General features: G+C 41.1%; 1 protein-coding gene across 4 annotated transcripts in view; it reads left to right on the top strand.

The window, feature by feature from the left end:
* The window catches only part of SUN1 (Sad1 and UNC84 domain containing 1), a 69,058-nt gene extending 41,870 nt beyond the window's left edge, over positions 1 to 27,188 (top strand). For all 4 annotated transcript variants that reach the window (XM_023516512.1, XM_023516511.1, XM_023516513.1 and 1 more), the window contains 9 exons: positions 9,847 to 9,933; positions 11,340 to 11,383; positions 12,892 to 13,024; positions 15,294 to 15,548; positions 16,162 to 16,246; positions 19,243 to 19,358; positions 22,217 to 22,384; positions 25,067 to 25,159; positions 25,530 to 27,188. In XM_023516512.1, the coding sequence (XP_023372280.1) occupies positions 9,847 to 9,933; positions 11,340 to 11,383; positions 12,892 to 13,024; positions 15,294 to 15,548; positions 16,162 to 16,246; positions 19,243 to 19,358; positions 22,217 to 22,384; positions 25,067 to 25,159; positions 25,530 to 25,643 (1,095 nt within the window). In that variant the 3' untranslated portion in view covers positions 25,644 to 27,188. The remainder of the gene's footprint in view (positions 1 to 9,846; positions 9,934 to 11,339; positions 11,384 to 12,891; positions 13,025 to 15,293; positions 15,549 to 16,161; positions 16,247 to 19,242; positions 19,359 to 22,216; positions 22,385 to 25,066; positions 25,160 to 25,529) is intronic.
* Positions 27,189 to 27,743: the final 555 nt, after the last annotated feature.

The following is a 27,743-nucleotide window of genomic DNA, read 5'->3' as shown; positions in this document are numbered from 1 at the left end:
GCACTCTACCCAGGGGGATAGCTTGAGGCTCCATCTCAAAAAAAAAAAAAAAGTCTTATCTAAGTGAAAGTCTTTGCCTATCAACATTAATTTGTAAAATTCAAATTTATGGTCTAAAACTTTCTCAGAATTACGAAGTAAAGAGTAGATGCTCTTCCAATGTGGAACAAAGGCCTACAAGTAAATATCTCATTTAACTTGCCATCCTCCTGAAAAGACTTGTTAGTGCATTTTTCTTAGAACTGATGTTTATTTTCTTTTGTTTTAAAATGATTTAGCTCTGGGCAGTGCCTGTGGCTCAGTGAGTAGGGCGCCAGCCCCATATACCGAGGGTGGTGGGTTCAAACTCTGCCTGGCCAAACTGCAACAAAATAATAGCCGGGTGTTGTGGCGGTTCTCTCAGCTACTTGGAGGCTGAGGCAAGAGAATCGCCTAAGCCCAAGACCTGGAGGTTGCTGTGAGCTGTAATGCCACAGCACTCTACTGAGGGTGCCAGTAAAACTCTGTCTCTTAAAAACACACACACACAAATGATTTAGCTCTTTTGGTTTGAAATCTATGAATAGAAGTTACATCCTGTCCTACCTATGAGCTTCTCCCTGGTGTCTCAGGTTATCAGGGAAGAACTGCTCTCAGGAATGACCCACATCCTTCCTTGTGGGATCTCATCAGTCTCATGTCAACTCAAAGGACATTGTCACTTGGTTCCACCAGAGTTGTTTTACTTTAGTTCCTCAGGCATAAAGTTTAAATGATTTCATTTGTTACTTAACAACTTTACAGATCAGTGGTTCTCAACCTTCCTAATGCTGCAGCCCTTTAATACAGTTCCTGTGGGTCACGACCCACAGCTTGAGAACCCCTGTTCTAGATAGAAAGGGGAAATAAAGAGTAAGTGTAAACTTTGCTGTTTCTTTGCAGATGTGGCAAAACAGTAGAAGAGGTTGAACATAGATACTGGATTAAAAAAAACAACATCTGGAATCCTCTTGGTGGCAAATTATTAAATTCTGTCCCTATAGGCAAGACAGTTGTTGAGATAGACTCACCCCAGGAAAGCACATTGATTACAGATACGTATCTCTTCCTAGGCAGCCTGAGGTGTAGTGACTTAGCACCTTATGGTTATGGGGTTGCCCTCTCTTGTAAAAAAAAAAAAAAAAAAAAAACAATTGGCATATTTTTGGGAAAACCAAGATAAACAATAATTCATTTATCTAGTGTTCTGTAAACTAACAGGTAACTGGAGCTCATTTTAAAATTAGGTTCTAAAACAGATTTAGCCCATCTTTCTTATATAGTATTCCAACACCTAACCTGTCCATGAAGACAAGTTGTGATTATAATCATGATGCAGGGCCAGATCCTAGTCTTCTTTCTGGAGCAGCCACATACCAATGTCACATATCCTAACTACCTGATAATTGGCAATCTGTTACTTTTTCCCCTAAGCTATTGGCATGTGAGGTCTAATAATTAAGTTCATGAACTTACCCTAGAAAAAGTGCTTACGTACCTCATTGCTGAATATCACTACAGTCACCAGTTGACCCAGGGGAGAACTTCAAAGGGTATAATAGTAATATTCAGCAATGAGATATGTAGCACTTTTTCTAAGATGAGTTCATGAACTTAATTGTCCAACTTCATATATTTATCTTCTATCTATATTGTCTAATAGAATGTGCCACTGTTTTGCATATGGCTAGGTAAGTTTAAATGCATTAAAACTAAAAAAAAAATTTAAATTTATTTTCTGACTTGGCACAGGCCACATTTTAGGTGTCCTGTAGCCACATGTGGCTGGTGGCAGTGCAGGTGCAACACCTCCTTACTTGCTACAAGGTTCTACACAGAATGAAGGAAGTGGTGAGGACTTCAGAGCTGAGTTTGATAACATACTTGGTGTGTGTCAGTGGCTTGGACTTCTCTCTCCAGCTTACTTTCATCCCTTTATGGCTTTGCTAGAGTTTATCCCGTTTTTAATTTATGTTTTTTTAAGAAAGACTGATAGGGTCTTGCTCTCTTGCATAGGCTTGTTGCTGTAAGGGTCTCACGGAAAAGCGGAGAATAATCAAGCTTATTTGAAATTGTGTTTTAAATATAGGTGACCATCTGCTCACTCAGGCAAAATGGAGAGCTTCTTTATTTGCAGTTGGTTTATGTAGGGAATTTTGTACATATGCACAATACAGCAGTGACCTCATTGATCCATTTAAACATCATGTGACTACCTCATGATTAGCTTCCGATAATCCACTCAACATACACCTTTTGACAGAACCCTTCAACATAATCCAATTTAACATAACTTAATGGAGAACAATGGAGAACGTGTTGTCAGTCATTACTTCTTTGTTCTTATCTGATGATGCCTGAGGCGACGGAGGAACAAGGTAGATTGAATACCTGCCCTTGATGGCCTTGCCATTTGGAGGCTATTACTTTAGATCTTTAAACAAGGCATAAAGAAACTTCTTGGGCATACAGGAATTTGTGTGCAAACCTCTGCTCCCATGTAGGCCTTAAGTCAGGGGGGTTTTGCTGGAGCCTTTTATAAGGAATTCTCAGGCTGGACTTCTCAAAAGCCTTTCATGAGCCCAAGTTTTATCTGTGCCATTAGATACCTGTATGCATTGGGTAAATTCCTCTTCTCTTGAGGTCCCCAAGCACATTTCCATTCCCGGACCTGTCAGTAAGCAACCTTCGTCACACACCACAGATCAAGAAAGGTTACTCCATTCCCAGACCTGTCAGCAAGCGACCTTCATCACTTACCACAGATCAGGAAAGGTTACTGATGGGTATCTGGCCAGTTTTCTAAAGGGCTTTTTCATTGGTCTTATAAAGTCAACCTTAATTCCTTAACACAGTCTGGACATCTCTGGAAATACCATTCCAGCCAGAGCCTTGGTCAAGTTAGGCTCACAACCAACCTGGCCACGTGGGATTCTGCCTCAGCTTCTTACAAGTATGCCTGCACAAAGTCTTTTCACTGCTCTCTCTCAAATGGCGTTTTTGGCCAGAGGCATATAGGCTGGAGTGCAGTGTTGGTGTAATCACAGCTTGCTGTAGCCTCAAACTCCTGGACTCAAGAAGTTTTCCCACTTCAGCCTTCTAAGTTGCTGGGACTATAGGCATATGCCATCATGCCCAGCTAATTTTTTAAATTTTTTCTGGAGCCAAGGTCTCCCCATGTTATCTACACTGGTCTCAAACTTCTGGCCTCTAGTGATTCTATTGCCTCAGCCCCCTAAAGTGCTGGGATTACAGGTGGGATCCACTGTGTATAGTCTGTGCAGTTTTGCTACATTGATAGCATATTGCATTGTGGTGAAGATAGGGCCTTACCTGTGTCCATGTCTGGAGCAACACGCCTTGTACCCACCAAGCACCCTCCCGTCATCCACCCCCCCATATACTCTGTACCACTCTGATTCTCCACAGTTTATTGTTCCACACTTTACTTCCATGTGTACATATTATTTGGCTCCCATTTATAAATGAGAACACGTGGTATAGGCGGCACCTGTGGCTCAAAAGGATAGGGCACTGGTCCCATATGCCGGAGGTGGTGGGTTCAAACCCAGCAAAAAAAAAAGAGAGAGAGAGAACACGTGGTATTTGTCTTTCTGCATCTGATTTGTTTCACTTAAGGTAATGGCCTCCAGTTCCATCTGTGTTGCTGCAAAAGATAATGATTTAATTCTTTTTTTACAGCAGAATAGTATTCCATTGTGTGTATACACCACATTGCCCTTTTCCAGTCCTTTGCTGATGGACACTTAGGTTGATTTCATAGCTTTATTATTGTATATAGATAGTGCTGTGATAAAAATATGAAAGCAGATATCTTTTTTATGTATTGATTACTTTTCCTTTGAGTAGATACCCAATAATGAAATTGCAAGATCTAACAGTAATTTTATTTTCAGTTCTTTGAGAAATCTCCATACCATTTTTCATGGCGCTTGTACTAATTTACATTTCCACCAACAGTGTATAAGAGTTCCCTTTTTTTGCATCTTCACCAACATCTGTTGTCTTTTATCTTTTTGATAATACCCATTCTGATTGGTGTAATTTTAATTTGCATTTCTCTGGTGATTGTGATGTTGAAATTTTTTTTGTCAGCCATTTATTTGTCTTTTAAAAAATGTCTGTCTGTTCATGTCCTTAGTCTACTTTCTAATGAGGTTATTTGTGGGTTTTTTTGTTGTTGTTGTTGAACTGAGCCCTTGTAATTTCTGGATATTAGTATCATGTTGGATATATAATTTGCAAACATTTCTCCTATTCTGCAGGTTGTCTGTTCACTCTGTTGTTTATTTCTTTTGCTATGCAGAAGCTTTGTAGTTTAATTAGTCTTTGTCTATTTCTATTTTTGTTGCCTGTGCTTTTGAAGTCTTAGTCATGAATTCTTTTTTTTTTTTGGCCAGGGCTGGGTTTGAACCCGCCACCTCCGGCATATGGGGCCAGCGCCCTAGCCTTTTGAGCCACAGGTGCCACACAATGAATTCTTTGCTTAGTCCTCTTAGACCAAGGTTCAGAGAGTATTCCCTAGGTTTTCTTCCAGTATTTTTATAGTTTCAGGTCTTAAATTTAAGTCTTTAATCCCACTCTTGCTGGGTTTGGTATGTGATGAGAGATAGGGGTCCAGTTTCATTCTTCTACATCCACTTTTCCCAGCACCATTTATTGAAAAGGATGTCCTTTCCTTAGTGTATATTCTTTTTTTTTTTTTTTTTGAGACATAGTCTTACTTTGTCATCCTCGGTAGAGTGCTATGATATCTAAGCTCACAGCAACCTCAAACTCTTGGGCTCAAGTGATTCTGTTGTCTCAGCCTCCCAAGTAGCTGGTACTAAAGGTGCCTGCTACACGCCTGGCTACTTTTAGAGACAAGGTCTCTCCCTGGCTCATGTTGGTCTCAAACCTGTGTGCTCAGGCAGTGCCTTGGCCTCCCAGAGTGCTGGGATTACAGGTATCCCCAGTGTATATTCTTGTCAGTTTTATCAAGGATCATTCGACTTAGTCTGTGGCTCTGCCTCTAGGTTCTTTACACTGTTCCTATGGTGGAAGTGTGCTGGTCCTTATTTACGTACCATGCTATTTTGGGTACGATAGCCTTGCAGTATGATTTGAAGTAAGGCAATGCAGTACCTCCAGTTCTTCTGGCTGTTTGGGTCCTTATTTTTTTTTCTTTTAAGACAGAGTTTCACTTAGTTGCCTTGGGGTTGAGTATCATGGTGTCCTTTTTGGTTCCATGTGAATTTTAGAATTGTTTTGATTCTGTGAAAAATGATGTTGGCATTTTGATAGGGGTTGCATTGAACCTGCGGATGGCTTTGGGAAGTGTGATTGTTTTAATGATATTAATTTTTCTGATCCTTGAGAGTGGATTTTTTTTGTTGGTGTCATCTGCAATTCACCAATGTTTTGTAGTTTTCCCTATAGAGCTCTTTAACCCCCTAGTTAAATATATTCCTAGGTGTTTTATTGTTTGTAGCTGTTGTTAACTGGGATGGCCGTGCTGATTATGTTCTCAGGTAAGTCATTATAGGTGTATTAGAAATGCTACTGGTTTCTGTACGTTAATTTTTGTATTCTGAAACTTTACTGCTTTTATCAAATTTAAGAATTTCTGGTGGATTCTTTAAGGTTTTCTAGATATAAGATATCAGCAATGAACAGGGACATCATGACATCTTCTTTTCCAATTTGGTTACATTTTATTTCCTTTTTTTTGCCTCTCTGCTCTGGTGAGGACTCCAGTGCTCTGCTGGTGGCAGTGGGTACCATGTCTTGTTCCAGTTCTGAGGGGAGTGCTTTCCCCATTCAACATGATACAGCCTTTATTACTTTGAGGTGTGTTCTTTTAAAGCCTCGTTTGTTGAAGATTTTTATCATGAAGGGATGCGGAATTTTATCAAATGCTTTTTCTGGCCAGGAGCAGTGGCTCACGCTTATAATCCTAGCTCTTTGGGAGGCCAAGGCAGGTGGATCACCTGAGCTCAGGAGCAAGAGTAAGACCCTGTCTCTACTAAAATATTAGAAAATAGCCAGGCATTGTGGCACACATCTATAGTCTCAACTACTAGGCAGGCTGAGGCAAGAGAATTGCTTGAGCCTAAGGGTTTGAGGTTGCTGTGAGTTATGACACCATGGCACTCTACCTAGGGCTGTGTGTGTGACTCTGTCTCACAAAGTAGAAACAAACCATGGCACTCTACCTAAGGCTGCTTTTGTGTGACTCTGTCTCACAAAAAAAAAAAAATGCTTTTTTTCATGTCTTTTGAGATGATTATATGGTTTTTGTACTTAATGCTGTCTATATAACATATCACATTTATTGATTTACATATGTTAAACGACTCTTGTATCCGTAGTTAAAAATAAAACCCCACTTGATCATGGTGTATTATCCTTTTGATGTGCTGATGAATTTGATTTGCTAGGATTTTGTTGAAGAGTTTTGCATCTGTATTCATCAGGGATATTAGTCTGTAGTTTTCTTTTTTTGTTGGAACTTTATTGGTTTTGATAGCAGGGTAATACTGGCCTAGTAGAAGGAGTTAGGGAAAATTCCCTCCTCCTTGAGTTTTTTTGGAGCAGTTGGATTCCAGGAGGATTGGTTCTTTGTATGTTTGGTAGAAGTCAGCTTGTGAATCCATCTGGTCCTGTGCTTTTTTTCTTTCTTTCTTTCTTTCTTTTTTTTTTTTTTTGGTCGAGACAGAGTCCCACCCTGTGCCCCTGAGCAGAGTGCAGCGGCTTGGTAGCTCACTGCAACCTCAGACTCCTGGCTTGTGGGCATCCCACTGCCTTAGCCTCCGGAACCCTCGGGATTACAGGTGCTCTCCGTGGCTCCCAGATGTGTTTTTCTATTTTTTTCATGAGTCGGGGTCTCACTTTCCCTCAGGCAAATCTCGAACTCCGGAGCTCCAGCAATTCTCCCTCCTCAGCCTCCAACAGTGCTGGGATATAGGCGTGAGCCACCGCGCCCGGCTTTTCTTTTTTTTTTTTAAGGAGATTTTTATTTTGTTACTGATTCACTCTGACTAGTCATTACTAGTCTATTCAGGAGTTCTATTTCTTCCTGCTCCAGGATCAAGAAGCTGTTATATTTCTATTTTTTTTTTGAGACAGAGCCTCAAGCTATCCCCTTGGGTAGAGTGCCGAGGCTTCATAGCTCATAGCAGCCTCCAACTGGGCTCAAGTGAGTCTCCTGCCTCAGCCTCCCAAGTAGCTGGGACCACAGGCACCCGCCACAACGCCCGGCTATTTTTTGGTTGCAGCCGTCATTGTTGCTTGGCGGGTCCGGGCTGGATTTGAACCCACCACCTTAGGTGTATATGGTTGGCGCCTTAGCCACTTGAGCCACAGGCGCCGAGCCGAAGCTGTTATGTTTGTAGGAATTTATCCATTTCATCTAGGTTTTCTAGTTTGGGAACATACAGTTCATAATAGTCTCCAGTGATCTTTTGCATTTTTGTGGTATCACTTATAATGTCTGCTTTTCCATTTCTGATTTTATTTGGGTCTTCTATCATTTCTTGGTTAATCTAGCCAGTGGTTTGTAAATTTTTAATTTAATTTAATTTTTATTTAGCATAGACTGTCAAGCAATGATTTGTCAATTTTTTTCTTTTTGCGATAGAGTGATAGTTTATTAGAGGATAGAAAAACTTCCAACACAATGGAAGTGGTCCCAGTGGGTTGCCCAATTTTGCTGATTTTTTTTTTTTTTTTTGAGACAGAGCCTCAAGCTATCCCCCTGGGTGGAGTGCTATGGCATCACAGCTCACAGCAACCTCCAACTCCTGGGCTCAAGCGAGTCTCCTGCCTCAGCCTCTCAAGTAGCTGGGACCACAGGCGCCCACCACAACGCCTGGCCATTTTTTTGGTTGCAGCCATCATTGTTGTTTGGCGGGCCCGGGCTGGGGATTCAAACCCGCCACCTTAGGTGTATGTGGCCTTAGCTGGTTGAGCCACAGGCGCCGAGCCTTTGCTGATGTTTTTGAAGAACCATCTTTTTATTTCATTGTTGATTCTTTGTATTGGTGTTTTGTTTTCTTTTGTTCTCTATTTCATTCAGTTCTGTGCTAATCATTGTTATTTCTTTTCTTCTGCCAACTTTGGATTTGATTTGCTCTTGGTTTTCTAGTTCCTTGAGGTGTGACATTAGTTTGTTTCTACTTTTTTGATGTGGGCATTGAAAACTGTAAACTTCCTTCCTTAGCACTGCTTTTTCTGGTCCATAGGTTTTGGTATGTTGTGCTTTCATTTTCATTCATTTCAGAAGTTTTTTGAATTTGTGTCCTTATTTCTTTGTTGACCCAGTGATCATTGAGGAATGTGTTAATTTCCATGTATTTGTGTGGTTCCTGAAATTCCTTTTCTTATCATTTTTCAGCTTTGTTCTACTGTGGTCTGAGAAATTACTTGATATGATTTGGATTTTTAAAAAATGTCTTAAGACATGTTTTGTGGCCTAAAATATTGCCTTATCTTGGAGAACGTGTTAGTGAAAAAGATGTATGTTCTGTAGTTGTTGGACAGAATGTTCTGTAAATGTTTAAGTCCATTTGATCTAAAGTCCAATTTGCATCCAGTGTTTGTTTATTTTCTATCTCATGATCAGTCTACAAATAGGTTTTCTGCTCCAAACTGACACACCAGTTTGTGTGTCATCTTGATACAGGGACCATGTTATTCTTTGTATCATTCCAGTATTAGTGTATATGGGTTGTTTTAGAATGAAATGGGGGTGTAAATGTACAAATGAAACTCCCCAGGTCAGGTACTGTATTACTCTATTATACCTTTCTCTTACGACCTGGATTTTAGTCATTAGGAGCATGCAGTCCTTTCTTTGCCACAGATGATTGGCAGTGATTTTTGTAGGCCTTCCCAGGAGCATATCCAATAATCTTACTATGAGTTTATCTTCCTAATAATTGATTGGTAGAAATAAAGTGCTTTTTTTGAACAGGTAACTTATGTTGAAAACACTTTGTTCGTCACTAATTGGGTACCTTTGTTGATCTCGTCACTTGTCAACTTTGTGACAGATTACTTAAAGCATCTGATAGAAGACTTGATTCTCAATGATATTATCAAGTGTTCTCAGGAATTGTTCTGATTGGTTTACTTGTAATAAATGTTTACATGTCATATATTTCAAATAAAGATGAAATGATCAAAGGGGTAATAAGTGTATCATGTATCTTTATCTGTGGTTATTTTACTTTAAATCATTGACTATATTAGGTCCCTAAGGAATATTTGTTGAATGAATAGTAATTGCTTTCTACACAATGTTGTCTGTTGTTTATAGGACTTCTCTATTAATGTTCTTATGTAACTGGAAAAGCTATTTGTGCGTTTTAACACAAATTTAAGATCTCTAAAGTTAGAGATGAAGATAAGAATGTTATTAGGTGGTTACTCCTTTTTTTTAGAGACAGAGTCTTATTTTGTTGCCCTTGGTAAAGTGCTGTGGCATCACAGCTCACAGCAACCTCCAGCTGTTGGGCTGAGTTGATTCTCTTGCCTCAGCTGAGTAGCTGGGACTACAGGTGCCTACCACAATGCCCAGCTATTTTTTCTGTTGCAGTTTGGCCAGGGCCAAACCCACCACCCTCGGTATATGGGGCTGGCGCCCTACTCACTGAGCCACAGGCACCGCCGAGGTGGCTACTCCTTTAAGGATGCTATGCCAAGTTGGGACCAAGTAACCTCTAATTTTTTAATATTTTGTGTAGAAATGGACCTGGCCTAAATTGATAAATTTTTGTTTATTGCTTAACTTTTATGATTTGTTCATTCATTTTCTTCTCTTCTAAGACTGACTTTATGACTTTCCACCAAGAACATGACCTCCGTATCTCAAACTTGGAAGACATTCTCAAGAAACTGACAGAAAAATCTGAGGTACTTATTCTTGACCTTATAATTGTACGCCCCAACAAAATGACTTTTTTAATAAAAGAAAAACCAATTGCAGTTAATAGTTTAAAATTCCTTAGCCATTTAATGTGCCTTTTTTCAAGAGTATTTTTTTCTTGTTCTTTGTAAAACTAAACTGAAAGAAATGTTTGTTTTGTTCTCCTGGGACATTTTCACGTTGCTGCATTAGTGCTCAGTCAGTGCACCTGAGTCTCCAGCGCTAGGTGTCTCTCCAGGGTTAGAGCAGGCTGTGCATAGGAGGCAGGAGCCTAGTCCAGCTTTTCCTGTTCCTGTTTTTCCTCCCTGTCACACAGCCTCCAAAATTGCATTGTCTTTATAGGGAGAACAAAGGACCTGAACATTACTTTGGGGTCAGAAAGTCCATTATTATTAGATGCTGGTAAAGCTGGAGGCAGGCCAGAGGCTTGTCCTGATCTGAGTGATGCAGATTATGAAGTGTTCAAATTCAGGTTCAGAGCCTGGCATGTTAGAGATGTGATACTCACGTATTTTTGGACTAAGTTGTAAAACGTGATGAACCTAAGGGTTAGATCACAGCCCTTTGGGGATCTCAAGACCAGCCCTGTTTTACAGACCCTGTTAGAACCAGGGGAATTCAACTAAAAAGAAGGGGAGAGGGCTGAGAGAAGCCAGCCAGAGGTAAGAATTACCTCACCTGGTGAAAGGATCTAGGATTATTTCATTTTGGGGTGGCCTTGTCCTGTGTTGGAGCGGTGAAGACCTCTGTTAAGTCAGAGTTTGAACAGATCCTGTTATTCAACATAGTATAGTGTGGCTATCTCAGACATCTTTGACTAGACCGTGTTAATAAGTCATATCTCCATGTGTAAATTTGTCTTTTCTTTGCCTTCTACATGTAAAATGTACTCTCTACCGTGTTTCCCTGAAAATAAGACCTACCCCCAAAATAAGCCCTAGCAGGATTTTTATGCATTTGTTAAATACAAGCTCTACCCCAATAATAAGACCTAGTGATGGTCTTATAAGACATCCCCTGAAAGTAAGTCCTAGTGTGTCTTCTTGAGAAAAAATAAATAAAAGACAGTGTCTTATTTTCGAGGAAACACAGTAGAGGTGGTGACCATGTTCTGTTTTCTTAGCTGGCTGCTAGTTGTAGGAGCTGTGTATTTTGAAAATTCATTAAGCTGTTCCTGTGAGATTTGTGCACAGGAATGTCTCAAAGTACACATGATGACTTTTAAAAAAAGTTTTCTTTGATATATAAAATAAACATCCCCTACTTGTGAGTCTACTTTGAATTGAGAGTGAAAAAGTCTAGATAAAAATACAGTTTTTAAGTAAATCAGATAGGATTTATGAAGTCTGTATATAACTGTGTATTAAAATAGATTGTTTCTTATACTTTTTAGGCCATCCGGAAGGAATTAGAACAGACCAAGCTAAAAGCAATTAGGTAGGATAATTTCAAATAATTTACTATTTTGTCTTTTATGTTTCTCTTTTTGGTGATTTGGAGTGGCAGCAATATGAGGGGATGCTGGCGTGGACCCCACCCAGCATTGTCAAAGTAACTGAGCTTTGTGGTTGAGACATGCCCAACTGTGTGTTCTTCTGGAGACCCCTCTGGAGCCAAGTGAGGATTGTCAGTGTTTCACCATACCCAGAGGTGATGGTGCCCCTGCTTGGACCTGAGAGCCTTAGTGCTGGGTGTGTGTGGAGGGGCCAGCCTTGGAACTCGTGTTACAGTGGACTCTAGGCCAGGCCTCCACGAGATCCATTGGCTTGAGTTAAAGCTTGGCATTATCCCTCATGCTCTGCAATTCCTCCAGCAAGCAGGACCCTGCCTTCTGGGAAGCATGTTTCCTATTGGCCCTCTTCACAGGCTGCCCTCCCCAGGTGGCTTTGGGCTCTCTGCACTCAGAGGCCACTGCTCTTGTGCTCCCCCACACCATTTCTTTGCCATGCAGTCATTGCAGTCCTTCTACAGTATCCTGGGGCCCTGGAGTTTGCCTGTACCCCCTTTAAAGTGTGGTGTTTCCCTTTCACTGGTATTCCCAGAGCTGCATCATTTTTTTTCACATCTTTAATTTTATCCCATAGCAAGCTCTCTCCATACTCCTTATCTTCTTCTTCTTCTCCGAAATATGAAGACTTTACTTTTTTAGTGTTTCCTCTAATTCATGTGGCTGGACTCAGGAGGGACCATTCAGATGAACTTTAGCGTGTTAATGTGCATCCTCCTCACCTTTGCTCCTGTGTGTTTTTGAGGACCCTTGTTGGGACTCTAGACCCTGGATGTCCCTCTTTGGGACACTTGAGCACATCTTCTTTCCTTCTAGAACTTTCATTTCAAATAATAGTTGCTCTGATGTGCTAACATGGGAACCCTAAAGTGTTTATCCACAAGTATACTTTTTTGAGTTATGGATGGTTAATATCTCAACCACTATGTCTACCTATAAACAAATGTAAAGACATTGCAATATTTTATATTATTAATATAATATATAGTACCTACATAAGATAGAATTAAGACAAACCTGAAGCCATATATTTTTTGATTATTCATTACATTGGCATGAAATTTAGGTTCAACTAAATTATCAGTAGTTATTGATAAATATTATTTCTGAAGTCTTATGATTTTAAGGAAATAAAGTATTTAAATACTAAATTGTTTTCATCTTCCACTAAAAAGATCACCAATGCTGATAGCATTTGGGGAGAGAGCCTACTTGTATGGTCTTTGTAATTTGTATATTAAGCACCTGTGAGGTGTCCCTTTGGGATTGTGATTTGTGAGTGGTAGCAAATGTCCATTTACCATAGTACAGCTTGGTGTCTTTACAGTGCTGACTCTCCTAGGAATATGATTGGTTTTTCTTAATGTGTATGTGTAGAATGTTTAAGTGTAGGTGGCTTAAGGTGCGTGACTCGTTTCTTGTCATCACTGAATTCCAGGGAGGCTGACGAGCAGCACCTCCTGTCCACTGTCAGGCACCTTGAGTTAGAGCTGGATCACCTGAAGTCAGAATTGTCAAGTTGGCAGCATGTGAAGACCAGCTGTGAAAAGATCGATGTAATACATGAAAAAGTATGTTTCTTCTGTTTTTACTTCTTGTTTTATAAGGGAAAGTGAGAGAAAAATTGATTTGATGACTTAGATTTATTAAGTTCTTTAATTTCAGCTTCCTTTAAAAACTTTTTAAAACTATATTTGAAAGTTCAGCACCTGTAGCTCAGTGGTTAGGGCGCCAGCCACATACACTGAGCTGGCAGGTTTGAACCTGGCCCAGGCCGGCTAAACAACAATGACAACTACAACAACAACAAAAATAGCTGGGCGTTGTGGTGGGCACCTGTAGTCCCAGCTACTTGGGAGTCTGAGGCAAGAGAATCACTTAAGCCTAAGAGTTTGAGGTTGGTATGAACTGTGCCAGTACGGCACTCTACTGAGGGTGACAAAGTGAGACTCTGTCTCAAAAAAAAAATTATATTTGAAGATTTTAAACATTTCAAAATAACAAATTCAAACTTGCTCTTCAGATTTCCCTCAGTGAGCAGCATAACACGCCGATACTTGCATTTCTTTCCATACGTCTTCATATGCACACGCCCAAGGTCTCAGCACTGATCTGGGCAGGTTGTTTGTGTCTCTGCATCCAAGTAGCCATGCACCACAGCCTGCTGCTTGCTCTGTTTCCACTGTAACATCACTGATCTGCCTCCAGGTCTGTGTACCCTTTCATAGAGGAGAGAATCTAGACATTTAACAGCTGCTTGAGGATGAGAACACAGCATTTGGTCATAATAAGTCAGATCAGACAGTTGATTACAAAAGTAATTGTAACACAGATTCTTGTTTTTTTTTTTTTGAGACCAGAGTCACCCCTGGTTGAGTGCCATGGCATCATATCTCACAGCAACCTCAAACTCTTGGGCTCAAGCGTTTCTCTTGCCTCAGCCTCCTGAGTAGCTGGGACTACAGGTGCCCACAATGCCTGGCTATTTTTAGAGATGGGGTCTTGCCTAGCTCAGGCTGGTCTTGAACTCATGAGGTCAGGCAATCTACCCTCCTCGGCCTCCCAAAGTGCTGACAAATTCTTCTTAATGTGTAGAGCAGGGGTCCTCAAACTTTTTAAACGGGGGGCCAGTTCACTGTCCCTCAGACTGTTGGAGGGCCGGACTGTGGGCCCTGTGACCAGTCAGCTGCTAAGCAGGACAGGCAGCAGCAGCAAAAACACCTGGTCGGCTGGATAAATGTCCTAGGCAGGCCTTAGTTTGAGGACGCCTGGTGTAGAGTTTCTAGAATTGTTAAGAAGAGAAACAGTGGAGACATACAAAGCATCTTACTAATTGGATCTGCAAATTATTATTATTATTATTATTTTTTAAGACAGAGCCTCAAGCTGTCCCCCTGAGTAGAGTGCCGTGGCTTAACAGCTCACAGCAACGTGTCTTTAGTGCACAGATCCACAGGTGTGATGACAGCACCCATACTGACTGTTGGCAGTGGGCTTTCTTCTGACTAGTGGGACTGTGAACACCGATAGCCTTTGGGGGAAAATCTTATGATAGTAACCAGTTATAAATGTGCACTCACTTTGAAAACAGCAACCGAACTCTTGAGTACCAAGCATAGAGGCTCTAAGAGGCCATTGCCGTATGGGTAGCATTGAAGGGGGTGAGGGCAAGGAAGCACCTAGATCACCTCTGGGGAGTGTGGGCTGAACAGTGGCAGGTCTGTGCGGCTGTTCTGAGCAAATGCGCTGGTCTGTGTGTGTTACCATGGAAGGTGGTGCTTTTCTTGTGCTGCTTCTCTCAATCCTCTATTCCTTATAAAGCAAAAAGAGATTTGTATATACAGAGTGACATGTTTATGTGCACAAAAATAATACACGTGGACATACTAAGCATACATAAAGTTGCACTTTAGGTTCTTATATATGCCTGTTTCCTTATGAGAACAAATTTACTGAAAGCAAAGGACACTTTCATTCTTCTTTACACCTAAGCTATGGGAGTGCACAGGGGGTGCCCTATTGGATGGGGCATGCTGGCTGAGCAGTGTGAGACATGGCCTCTTTCTCTTTAGTTCCGTGGTTATAAATTGTATTGATATCCATGCTTTTGTTTATTCCTATTTACTTTAATATATTCCAACAAATTTAGAGGGGTTTTAAAATTTAGTACATAGGAAAATTGTGTCACAGTTCAATGGTACATTTTTATTTTATTTTATTTTTTCAATGGTACATTTTGAGAAGGTATACTTCTGAGGTATCTAAGATAATGTACATGAAGAGATGAAATGATTAGTTAAGATTGTAAATTCATGTTATATTTACTAATTATATTACCAGGTAGATGCCCAAGTCAGAGAAACTGTCAAACTCATATTCTCTGAAGATCAGCAAGATGGTTCTCTTGAATGGCTGCTCCAAAAATTTTCTTCTCAATTTGTAAGCAAAGATGACTTGCAGATTTTATTACAAGACTTAGAGCTGCAGATACTGAAGAATATCACCCATCACATTTCGGTGACAAAGCAGATGCCCACTTCTGAGACTGTTGTGTCTGCTGTGCACAAGGCAGGGGTTTCTGGAATCACGGAAGCGGTGAGTCGGCCCTAAAGAAGTGCTTGATGCCAATGTCACAGTCAGGTGGATTACTTGGTTATGAAGCCAGCAGGTTGTGATATTACCTTCTAAGGATGGTTGCACGGGAATGCAGTCAGGTATGAGTGAGGTGATGCCAAGTGTGCTTAGCCTGGTGCCAAATTCAGAGCTCAGTGAGTCTTGTTGCTCTCTTAGTGAGCTGAGTGTGACATTGTCATTCAGCTGCTTCTTGGGATGCTTTGTAGTTTGTGAATCTTTTTGTCCCAGAGATCCTATCTTCCTATGTGTGACCCTATCTTCTGATATTGCTTAAAAATTCCCCAGTAATACCCAGATTTCCCATATTATAGTCCCAAAGCGTAATCCTTGCTTTGTTCAAGTATTATTGCTCCCAGGGATTTTTTCTGTTTCTGAGATTTACCGTGACTGTGGCTGAGCCCCAAGTAGAGTGATTCTTGTGCCTTCCCATCTCTGTCTCAGCATGGGGCTGCTGAGATACCTCCTTGGCTGTCATCCTCTGAGTGTACTTTATTAAAATAGGCTCTTGATAGAAGCATCCAGTCTTTATTTGTGCCAGTAAAACCTAAGTCTTTTTCTGTTTCACATTGTCCAGCAAGCACGTGTTATTGTGAACAATGCTTTGAAGCTGTATTCCCAGGACAAGACTGGGATGGTGGACTTTGCTCTGGAATCTGGTGGTAAGTAAATAGACATTTTAATCACTGAACTAAATGGCCACCTATTATTGAGTGTGAACTTGAGAAGTTCCAGTAATAAGAACTCGTTAGAACTTTAAAAAATCTGATAAGAGCATTATTCTGGGCAAGTCCCTGGTATTGCTTCTTCCTGGTCAGTTGCTTTTAGGACACAGGTTTTCTCTGGAAGAGTTGGCGGTGTGTGCTTGTGGCCATGTCAGGGTCTATATCACAGCATGTGGGTCAGTCCCCCACACTCTCCTGTGGTTTGGTGGTCCTTCAGTCCTACAGTGGAGACAACAGTGATCACTCAACCCTAGCCCTGTGGGACTTCCTCTCCAGCAGTGAGAGAGGCAATAAATAGAAGCAGGCTAAATGGATAGAATGGCAGTATGGTGTTTTGGTTCTTCAAAGAAATACAAAGGCCAGTTGGGGTCCATCAGTCTGGGAAATGCTGCAGGTGCCCAAGTGTAGACCAGAACTCTTGGGGCCAAATGCCTTTGAGAAGTCAGAATTGTACTTTAATAAAGTACTGAGGTCCGCATGATACCCTTGTCACTGGTTACAGCCTCCCAGGTCCAACACAGGTCCCTCATGTCTTTGGAGAAACACATAAGATAAATAAAAATAGAAAGTGACTTCATGTAGGCTAGGAAGATTTTGCTACCACCTATATGTTACAGAAAAATCTTGTTTTTTTTTTTTTTTTCAATTTTTAAAATTTAGTGATTCCACAGGAGGCCTAGTGGGTAGATATTATCATTGCTTGGACGGTAATGTTTAGCAGGAGCGTGGGAAAAGGTCATAGAACCCTGGAGGGTGGCGGTAGTTTGAAAAATCCACAGTTTGTTTTTATATGCTCACCCCTGGAATGGAGGAACCTGGGTGTGATTGGTCAGGAGCCTGATCCCATCATCGCTAGAGCAGTTGGATTTGGTTCTGAATACCATCTTAATGCAAGGGATACAAACTGCTGTTCCATGAAAAACACCAGATTATTCTGAATGTCACATGTCAGTAAGGCCCCAGACTCTTCTCATGTGTTTTGTTTAAATTGACCCTTTTAGACTATTAAATGATTTTGGTTGTGTATTTTGAAATTCTGTGATTTATGAAGAAATTGTTTTCATTTAAGAGTCATCAAATGATATTAACCATGCAGTTTAGGCCAGTAGTTGTCATTTATTCTTAGAATAATTAACTCAGCGTTTCAGTAATCCTGATAAGGCTGAACTGAACGTTCTGTTACTAAACAAAACATCTGTTGGCTCTTTGTAAGTTAAAAAAGTGAGTTACTCTGTAGTGGTTCTCAACCTTCCTAATGCCACGGCCCTTTAATATAGTTCCTGTGGGTCGAGACCCACAGAACCGCTGGTTTAAGGAGACCCTTTTTTAGAATGACAATAGGGGCGGAGCCAAGATGGCGAACTACAGCCAGCTTTTTACAGAAGCTCCCGTCCAGAAGGAGGCTGAAAGGATAGAATGAGAATAGGATATTTCTTTTTTTTTTTTTTAATTAAGTCCTCTGTACATAGATCATAAATATATTTATGCTATTATGGGATTCAATGTGTTGATTATTTGTACAAATTGGAGTGCTTATATCCTACTAATCAATACAGCCTTCACCTCATTTGCCCAATTACAGCATTACAACATTTGTGTTCTACACCTGATAGATCCAACTTGTACTTGCAATATGCTCCATAGGTGTGGTTCCCCTATTAACCCTCCCTCTATTGACCCACCCCACTCCCTTCCCCTTCCCTCCTTCATTCTAGGCTATTTTCATATACAAGAGTGAGTGATTATAAATTGGTTTCACAGTAGTACTGAGTACATTGGATATTTTTTTTTCCATTCCTGAGATACTTTACTAAGAAGAATATTTTGCAATAAAGATATTTGCACCAGATTATTCATTGCAGCTCACTTCATAATAGCCAAGTCATGGAAGAAGCCCAAGTGCCCATCGACCCATGAATGGATTAATAAATTGTGGTATATGTACACCATGGAATACTATGCAGCATTAACTTTACCTCTTTTATGTTTATGTGGATGGAGTTGAGAATAGGATATTTCAAAAAGAGAATTCATTGGTTCAGAAATTCAGGCCTCTGGCAGCTACATCAAAGTCACCTTGTTTCATGTGTAAATCTCTGCCCCTCATTACTCCTGTCTTACAGGTGCTCACAGCAGATAAGGACCATATTCCCCAGGAACTTCCTTCTGCCTGGGTTGTTGATTTGTGATTGCTGCTGCCTGCTGTGCAGACTTGTTTAGGGGTGGTTTTTTTGTTTGTTTGTTTTTATTTTTATTTTTTGGTCCTGCTTTGACACCAGTATTCTGCCTGCCCTATTTCCTATTGTGGGGCAAACTGGACTTTTTCATCTTTTTGTTAATAGTATTATTAGGATGTAACTCACATATTGAAAACATTACCATTTTTAAGAATACAATTCTGTAGTTTTAGTATATTCACAGTGTTGGGCAGCCCTTACCACTATCTAACCCCATAGTATTTCCCCCTATGTGGAAACCCTATACCTGTTAATCACCCCCATCTCTTCTATTTTAACTGGTAATTACCATGATATTTTGTCACTGGGCCTATTGTAATGGCCTATCATAAGAGCTCATTTGCCAGGTAACACCTCTGCTTGGTTGGATTTTTTACTCTTTATTTAGGAAAATGGACAAAAATCCATTCAGAGTAACTGTCCTTCTAGCAGTAGGAAGGGAAAGCCATTTTGATTTTTCAGTTTCAGTAGAGGCAGATTGTGTATTCCAAAGCAATTGCAGACTCTTAGCAATGAATTTGGAGAAAGTAAAATTAATTAAGAATGGGATTGATCTTAAAGTAGAGGCTTCTTTGTATAAGTAAAATACTTAAGAGTTTTATAAATACTTTGAATAAAATCCTCAATAAGGGTAATGATACAGCTTCCAAAATGGTGGAATAAAATACTAAAACAAAACTTAAATTTTGCTTTAAGGTGGTAGCATTTTGAGTACTCGCTGTTCTGAAACTTATGAAACCAAAACGGCGCTAATAAGTCTGTTTGGAATCCCACTATGGTACTTCTCTCAGTCCCCGCGAGTTGTCATCCAGGTGAGTGGACACCTACCCACAGGGCTGCACTTGGCTCCCACCTCTGCCACCTGGTGGAGGAGGCCCTCAAGCACAGGCAAAGTGCTGGTTGTGCCCAATTTACGGATGCATTTCCTTAGCTTTTGATCAAGATACATAAATATATAGAAAGTATACAGATTATAAGTATATAGCTCAGTGAAATTTCTTAAAATGAACACCTGTGAAACTAGCATCAGTATAGGAATCAGCTTTCCCAGTATCATGAGGCTTTCTGACACATCCAGTGGCATCTGGACTGGGGTTAGGGTTATCATGAATGGGTCCTGCTTCAACGTGAGCTTCACATGGGTGGAATCACAGTGTCATCCTCATGCTGTTGAGTTTCTCTCTGTCATGTTTGTGAGATTATTCACCGTGCTCTGGGTAGTTACTCATGTTCATAGCTGGTTGGTCTTATGTTGTGAGTTGTGCTATCTCAGTTTTCTAAAGAGTGGGAGTGGGTAGAGATGAGCATTAGTCAGAGTCCTTTGGGAACTCTCCTCGTCCTGGGACCTCAGCTCTCCTTCTGGGCCAGTGTTGATTGTTCTCCCTGCACAATGCTGCTTTCCTGGGACTTTAATTTTTACTCTTGGTTTTATAAGCTCAGAGGACTAATGGACGGAGAATTTAAATGGTCAGATACATTTATTTTGCCTTAGTGCTAAACTGCTGCCTAATAATCTGGGCATTTTTTGAAGAAAATTAAAACATAGTAGCACCTCCATAGTTGACTGCCTCCCTACCCTGGCCACTTCCTTAAGTTGACATACTTTTTATAGACTGGACATGCGCCCCATGTATGTATCAGTACAGTAGGACTAGTTCCTTATATAGACCACGTCCATGTGTTGACCAGATTGTTATAGTCCCTCGGGTGATTAACTTACAGAGGTTTTACTGTAATTCTTTTTATGTGAACATCTACCTAAGCTGTTTTTTTACTTAAAAAACACCAGTCCAGGCTGTGCGCAGTGGCTCATGCCTGTAATCCCAGCACTTGGGAAGACTGAGGTAGGAGGATTGCTTGAGGCCAGGAGTTTGAGACCAGCCTCAGCACAAAGTGAGACCCCATCTCTAGAAAAAATAAAATAGAAAAACTGGCCAGGCTTAGTAGTGTGTACCTGTAGTCTCAGCTATCCAGGAAGCTGAGGCAGGAAGATCTCTTGAAATTGAGGAGCCCAAGAGTTTGTGGCTGCAATGAGCTATTATGGCACCATCACACTCTAGCCTGGGCAACAGAGTGAGACCCTATCTGAAAATAATAAATACCACACTCCAGTTTTAAAGAATTCATGATGTAAGTTGTTCCTTAAGTATCAGCAAACCTAAAATCTAGGATCCTTTGCAAATGTCTTAGTAATTATTTTATCTCTGTGGTTGCTCTGGTTGAAGTACTAGACACATGTAACTCTTTGGCTTCCCTGTAGTCATCTCTAGTAAGGATCAGCCTGTGAGCTTGTGCTTGGCAGCCTCTGTAGAATTGTTCTTCCCTGAAGACAGTGGAATACACTGGCAGTGCACCATGCAGCTGCCTTTCTTTCATACCAGTTTGTAGGCACCACCGGTGTAGGCGGTCACATGGCAAGGCCAACAGGACACTTCTTTGGCATTGCCTCCTGCTCCTGGCCATAACCAAGTCCTCAAAGACCTTGGTGTTCTTGACATACCCCAGATGCTGCACAAGTGCACAATGCTGTTGCTCTCACACTGCTGAGAGCTGATGATAGCGTAGTGAGTGCTCTAGGTGTTTTAGATGTATGTAAGGGAGAGAGTGGGACAGTTCCAGAGTGGGAGAACTAGAGTGGGAAACGTTTAGTATAAAGAACTATTAGATAGAACGGGATTGGAGTAACAAGTGATTGGCTACTGGGAAGTAAAGAGAATTTTCAAAGAATGTTGGAATGGCAGATGTGAGGACCAGCTACCACCCCAGGACTGAAGTGAAACACTTGTAAGTGTCCCTTGCTTTGCCCAGGGGTGAGGTCCCGAGAGGACATGCCACAGCTTGCTGGACAGCAGGAAAGATTCTTGCTGCTTGCTGGTAGATCCTGCCAGAAACCCATGAGAGGCATTCTGCTGCACAACTCCCAGGAGGGGCGCCTTGGTGTTCCTCCTGCACCCTACATTGACAAAGACTCCCCAGCTCCATTTTCACAAGGCAGGCTAACAGGATGGATTTGGGCCAAAGAGGCAATAAATAGATAGATACCTGGCACAAGGGAGAAAACAAAATGTATACAGGCATGCCATTCACCTTTTTCTCTATAAAACACAGATAAACATGCATATGTCACTGGATCTCACAAGGGTGGGCTGCTTTGCTCCCGCCTTGTCCCCTGGCTATAGCCACTGCTCTGGTCCATAGCCTGTTTCACTTGTCCCCATTCGTGGGCTCATGACTCTTCTTCTCCTATCCACAAGGACTCCTATGATAGTATCCTTCTGCCTCTTCCCAGTTGCACATTTTGTGCTTTAATGAGCAACGAGAATGTGTGTTTTTTTACAGCACAACCACATGCTCTGTCAAACTTTTGGATTACTGTCACTCTAATGCATGAGAACTGGTGGTTACATCTTATTTTAATTTGAATTTTCTTATTTATTGTATAAGGCGCAGAGCATCTTTTCATATGTTTCATATTTTTGAAGTGTGTTTTTGTGTCTTGCCTATTTTTCTTTGTGGTTCTGGTTATCTTAACTTTCATAAAACTTAGGTAGTAGAGATAATGACTTTTGAGATCTAAATTACAAATGCTTTTTCCTAGTTTGTCTTCTGATAAAGTGGTTAAGAGCTTGTTCAAACTCTTGCTCTGGCATTTCATTTTGCTTTTTCCTAGCCTGACATGTACCCAGGTAACTGCTGGGCATTCAAAGGCTCCCAGGGCTACCTGGTGGTGAGGCTCTCGATGGTAATCCACCCAACTGCTGTCACTCTGGAGCACATACCAAAAACGCTGTCACCAACCGGCAATATCACCAGCGCCCCCAAGGACTTTGCAGTATATGTGAGTGCATTTTGTTGAGCTTTTCCTCCCATCCCTTTCTGGGAATTCCCAAAGGCAAATGTCATCACAGCATGCCACCCTGCTGCCCTCTAATACTCACTATATTTCCAGGAAGAGTAAATTATAAATAGTATATTGATTGATGTCCAATTTGTGTATATTACTAAACTGAAGAAGCTATATGTGCCTGGCTTTGAGAATTTTGTTGATCACTTTTTTTTAATTGTTGGGGATTCATTGAGGGTACAAGATACTAGGTTACACTGATTGCATTTGTTAGGTAAAGTCCATCTTATACTTCTGTCTTGCCCCCAAAAGATGTGTCACACAACGAGACCCCACCCGCCCTTCCCTTTCCCTTCTCCCAACCCCCTCTCTCCTTCCCTCTTTCTGTTCTTCCTTTCTCTCACCCCTCCCTCCTCCTCTCTGCTCTCACCTTCCCCCACCCCCCTATTGATCATTTTTGTCTAGTCACCTATAGAGGATGTTCGGACAACTGTGTGATGTTGAAGCAGCTGAATGACAAATGATAAAGTAAACTGTTTTCTTATTCTTAGTATTTATAGAAACAATGAAATTAAGAAGACCCATAATCCTAGCACTTACAGAAAGTTACCATTAATACCGTGGCACATTTTGGTGTCTTTATTTTCCCCTTTAAAAAATACAATTAACCTACCTGGACAATGAGACACTATCTCTATTAAGAAAAAATTAACTGGCTTGGCGCCTATAGCTCAACCGGCTAAGGCGCCAGCCACGTACACCTAAGGTGGCGGGTTCGAATCCCCAGCCCGGACCCGCCAAACAACAATGACGGCTGCAACCAAAAAACAGCCGGGCGTTGTGGCGGGCGCCTGTGGTCCCAGCTACTTGGGAGGCGGAGGCAGGAGACTCGCTTGAGCCCAGGAGTTAGAGGTTGCTGTGAGCTGTAATGCCACGGCACTCTACCCAGGGGGACAGCTTGAGGCTCTGTCTCAAAAAAAAAAGAAAAAATTAACTAGATGCAGTGGTGGGCACCTGTAGTCCCAATTACTCAGGAGGCTGAGGCAGGAGATTGCTTAAATCCAGGAGTTGGAGGCTCTGTGACTTGTGATGATACCACTGTACTAGCTTGGGTGATAAGAGTGTGCCCTGTCTCAAAAAGAAAAAAAAATACGACTCAGACAATACTGTCCATAAAAATTCATTTTCTGCCTTAAAAGAAAAAAAGTTTTATCATAAGTATTTTTGTGCAGCAGTTGAAATCTTTTCGGACATCTTTAAATTGCATAAAATGCCATTATGCAGCTGAACTCCCACCTGATGGATTCTCCTGTTGAATGTTTAGATTTTCCACTTTTCAATACAAGTGCGGCATCTTCCCATCTGCAGTTATTTCTGTAGACTAGATACTCAGCAGTGGTATCACGGTGTCAGGGGCATCAAGGTTTCCTGGTGTGTGGGACTAGCCATTTCCACAGCAGAATTGAACAGTGTGCTCACTTCAATTCCTCTCTAAGAAGGAAGCCCTCTTTTTTAATTTCTGCTAACTTGACAGCAGAAAAATAGTCTTTTATTTTAATGTGTATCTTTCTGTATTTCACATGCCTGTTTCCTTTTTTTATAAATTCTGGTCTTGTTTTTGTTCATTTATCTTTCTGGATCTTAGGAATCTTTTCCTTATGAATATTTGAGCTTTTAAAAAGTGTAAATTATGTCATTCTGTTATAGCTGTACTTCCATTGTCAATTAATTAATTAATTTATAGACAGAGTCTCACTTTGTCACCCTGGGTAGAGTGCTGTGGCATCATAGCTCACAGCAACCTTAAACTCTTGGGCTTGAGCGATCCTCTAAAATAGCTGGGACTACAGGTGCCTGCCACAATGCCTGGCTATTTTTTAGAGACTGGATCTCACTTAGAGACTTGCTCAGACTGGTCTCAAACTCCTGAGTTCAGGCAGTCCACCCTCTTCAGCCTCCCAGAGCCATTGTCACTTTTAATTGTATACCTAGTTACATCTACTCACTACCTGTAATTTCTTCCCTGGCACTTCTTATATCTAAACAGCATTTTCCTATTATGAAATAGACATTCAAATAATCCCCAGTATTTTCTATTCATTCTTTTATTATGATAAAATACAATAAAATTTACATTTTAACCATTTAAGTGGCATTATGTACAGTCCCATTGTTGTGCAGCCATTGCCCCCACCCGTCTCTGGAGCTTTTTTGTCTTCCTAGACTGGGTCTATGTCCCCATGAGATAACACTCTCCTGTGCCCTCTCCTTAGACTCATACCCTCACCACCACCCCCTTTACTGTCTCCCTATCTCTGAGTCTGCCTTCCCTGGCAGAATTGTTCTGCTGGTGAGCTTTCCCTGCTCGCAGGTTTGTCCGGGGGGCAGCAGTAGGCCGGCAGAGTCTGCAGTCATACACTGTCTGTTTTCTAATGCTGGCTAGTGTGACTTCTCTTAGCCTGGGTTTTCCTATTCTATGTAGTGGGAGGGGTCTTACTTACCTGGGCGGTTGTTGTGATTATGTAACGCTCTGAACAGAATGCCCACCCTTCCAGTTTGAAGGCCTTATCACCATGGTGTGGTGAGGTGATCTTCCCTGACTCAAATTGTGGGGAAATAGTTGTAAGTAGCTCAGTGTGGCTTTCCTGTTATTTGATGATTATGTTTTGGTTCCAGGGATTGGAAAATGAATATCAAGAGGAAGGGTGGCTTCTGGGACAGTTCACATATGATCATGAAGGAGAGCCTCTGCAAATGTTCCATGTGCTGGTAAGGACCACAGGCATCTCTCTTCCCTGAGGCCCCTGAGTCCCCTGGTAGCAGCCCCTGCTAGTGTTTGAAAGCATGCAGATCAGTCTTTGATAAAAGTTAATCTGAGCTTTCTAGCTTTGCTTTTCTTTGGAACAAGCCTTTTAATGAGCTATGCATAGATGTCTTATTTTTTGAAACTGAAAATAATGAGTTCTTAAGAGTTTTATCCAAGCTTCATGTCCTGTGATAGATTACTTGTAAAATTTTCATATCAAAAAAATGTAATTTACAACTTTGCTACTTCCTAGCAAACATCATAGTTGAGGAGGTGATTTGGCTTGGAGTTATTAATATGATATACATGTGTTTTCTTCCCCCTCAATTTCAGGAAAGACCTGACAGAGCTTTCCAAGTTGTGGAACTTCGGATTTTCTCTAACTGGGGCCATCCTGAATATACCTGTCTGTATCGGTTCAGAGTTCATGGACAGCCTGTCAAGTAAAAACACTACTTAACTATTTTTGTATATTTTTGTATATACCAGGACAGCCTGAAACACTGGAATCCTTCATGGGTGAAGGCATATATAACAGGACAGTGTCACCGTTTAAATAAATGTTACTACCTACCAGCAGGAGGATGTGAAAATTTAAGTGACAAATGCTCTGATGTCCAACTTGTCCACTGAAACTGCATGTTGAGTGTGTTGTGTCTGTAAAGATTGTCAGCAGCAGAGGAAATTCGTTTGATTACACAGTTGTCATACATACATTGTTTCTGAACATAAAGCTCTTTGTTTGTATTAACATCAGGAATGAAGCAAATGAAGGCTTAACATGACTCTTCTGGAGTATTTTTGGAGGGCAGATCTTTCTTCTGTTATATCTAACACGTTTCTTTCAGGGAAAAACAATGCCACCAAATTTTCGGTTCTAAACGTCTTTCCTTCAGGATGGGATTTTCCTTTATTCAGCGCCAGTAGTCAATAAGTCCTGGGTGGGAAAATGACAGAAATGGCTTTTCTGCTTACTTTGCTCTTACTTCTGAGAAAGATTTTCAGACAGGACTCATTATCCTAGTATCTGTAAAGAAATATGGAAGAGTTTCATTCTTGTAGGTCAAAGAGAGTCTTGATTTTAAAGGGGAGGTTTAGATCTAAATGCAAATGGAACTCTTGATCTCACCTAAGTTCTTCCCATTGGGATGCACATGTGAATAGGAACCAGGAAATCTTGTCTTGGGTGTTTGGGGGTTTTGAGTTTTGCTGAAAAGGGAACACTACAATGCTCTAAGTCTTTCAGAGGCTGTACTTTATTCTGCTGATGCTTTTCAAAGGGGTTGTCCAGGGTGGCAAATTTGTGAAACCATCACATTTCAGGATCATGGTTTTTCCTACAACAGCACTTTTTCCTGGCTGCAGTTGGAATTTGCCTTTTATTACAACTGTTGGGCATTCTCAGTCTATTCTTGTGAGACCCTTTTTGGTTATAATTAGTATTTCATATTTAGACTGTTCTAGTGAGCGGACTTTATAAATGAGGTATCTGCAAGGAACTTCAAGTGTTAACAGATGTTTTATCTTAAGAATAATTTAAGTTCTATTGGGTTGACAGTTTTTGGTGTACCGTAAATATTGTATTTCCAGAAAAACATAAAATGATGGTGCTGACTGGTTTTCTGAAGAGTTTTATGTATATTGCACAACAGCCCTCAAATATACAAAACTACATATAGTAGCGTTTTTTTTTTTCATTCTCCTTAGAATTGGAACTATGCAGTTACAGTGGCTAAAATGTGTACAGATGTTTCATATATTACAAGTTACGTATGTAAATGAAAATTTCCTATAAAAAACAAATTCTGGAGTTGGGGTGGAAATATTTTGAATATTAATTTATTTTTAAAGATGCAAGATAGGACTTTGTGCAATGTATTTTTGTAAATGCTTTTCCAAATATTTGTCTTTGGTAGTGCTTCTTTTGCTGCCACCAAATTGATAATATGCTATTAAGATGTTTAAATAAAGAGTTTTAATTTTTAAAAGTGCATGTGATATTTCCAATGAATAATAAACAGTGTATTTCTTTTCTCAGTTTGTGGGATGGATGGTAGTGGTCCTATGCCCCGAGGGTCACAGGGTGTGAGTGTTGTGTGGTGGTGGGGTGAGGTGGGGCTGGTAGGCCTAGGAGCAAGGAGGGAGTCCTGGAGGATGCGGCGATAGGACGGCTAGAGCTTGGCTTTTTTTTTTTTTTTTTTTTTTTTTGAGACAGAGCCTCAAGCTGTCCCCCTGGGTAGAGTGCCATGGCATCACAGCTCACAGCAACCTCCAACTCCTGGGCTCAAGCGAGTCTCCTGCCTCAGCCTCCCAAGTAGCTGGGACTACAGGCGCTCGCCACAACGCTTGGCTATTTTTTGGTTGCAGCCATCATTGTTGTTTGGCGGACCGGGCTGGATTCGAACCGGCCAGCTCACGTGTATGTGGCTGGCGCCTTAGCTGTTTGAGCCACAGGCGCCGAGCCTAGAGCTTGGCTTTCCCGGGAACTGCCCTCAGTATCTCACTCGCCAGAACGTCCCGGCAGCCCCGCAGCTACCTCCCAGCGGT

Source organism: Otolemur garnettii, unplaced genomic scaffold (assembly GCF_000181295.1).
Source record: "Otolemur garnettii isolate 467f Iridium unplaced genomic scaffold, OtoGar3 scaffold00092, whole genome shotgun sequence".
NCBI classification, from domain to species: Eukaryota; Metazoa; Chordata; class Mammalia; order Primates; family Galagidae; genus Otolemur; species Otolemur garnettii.
Note: the sequence above shows the minus strand (reverse complement) of the source record. Positions and strands in the feature narration are given on the sequence as shown.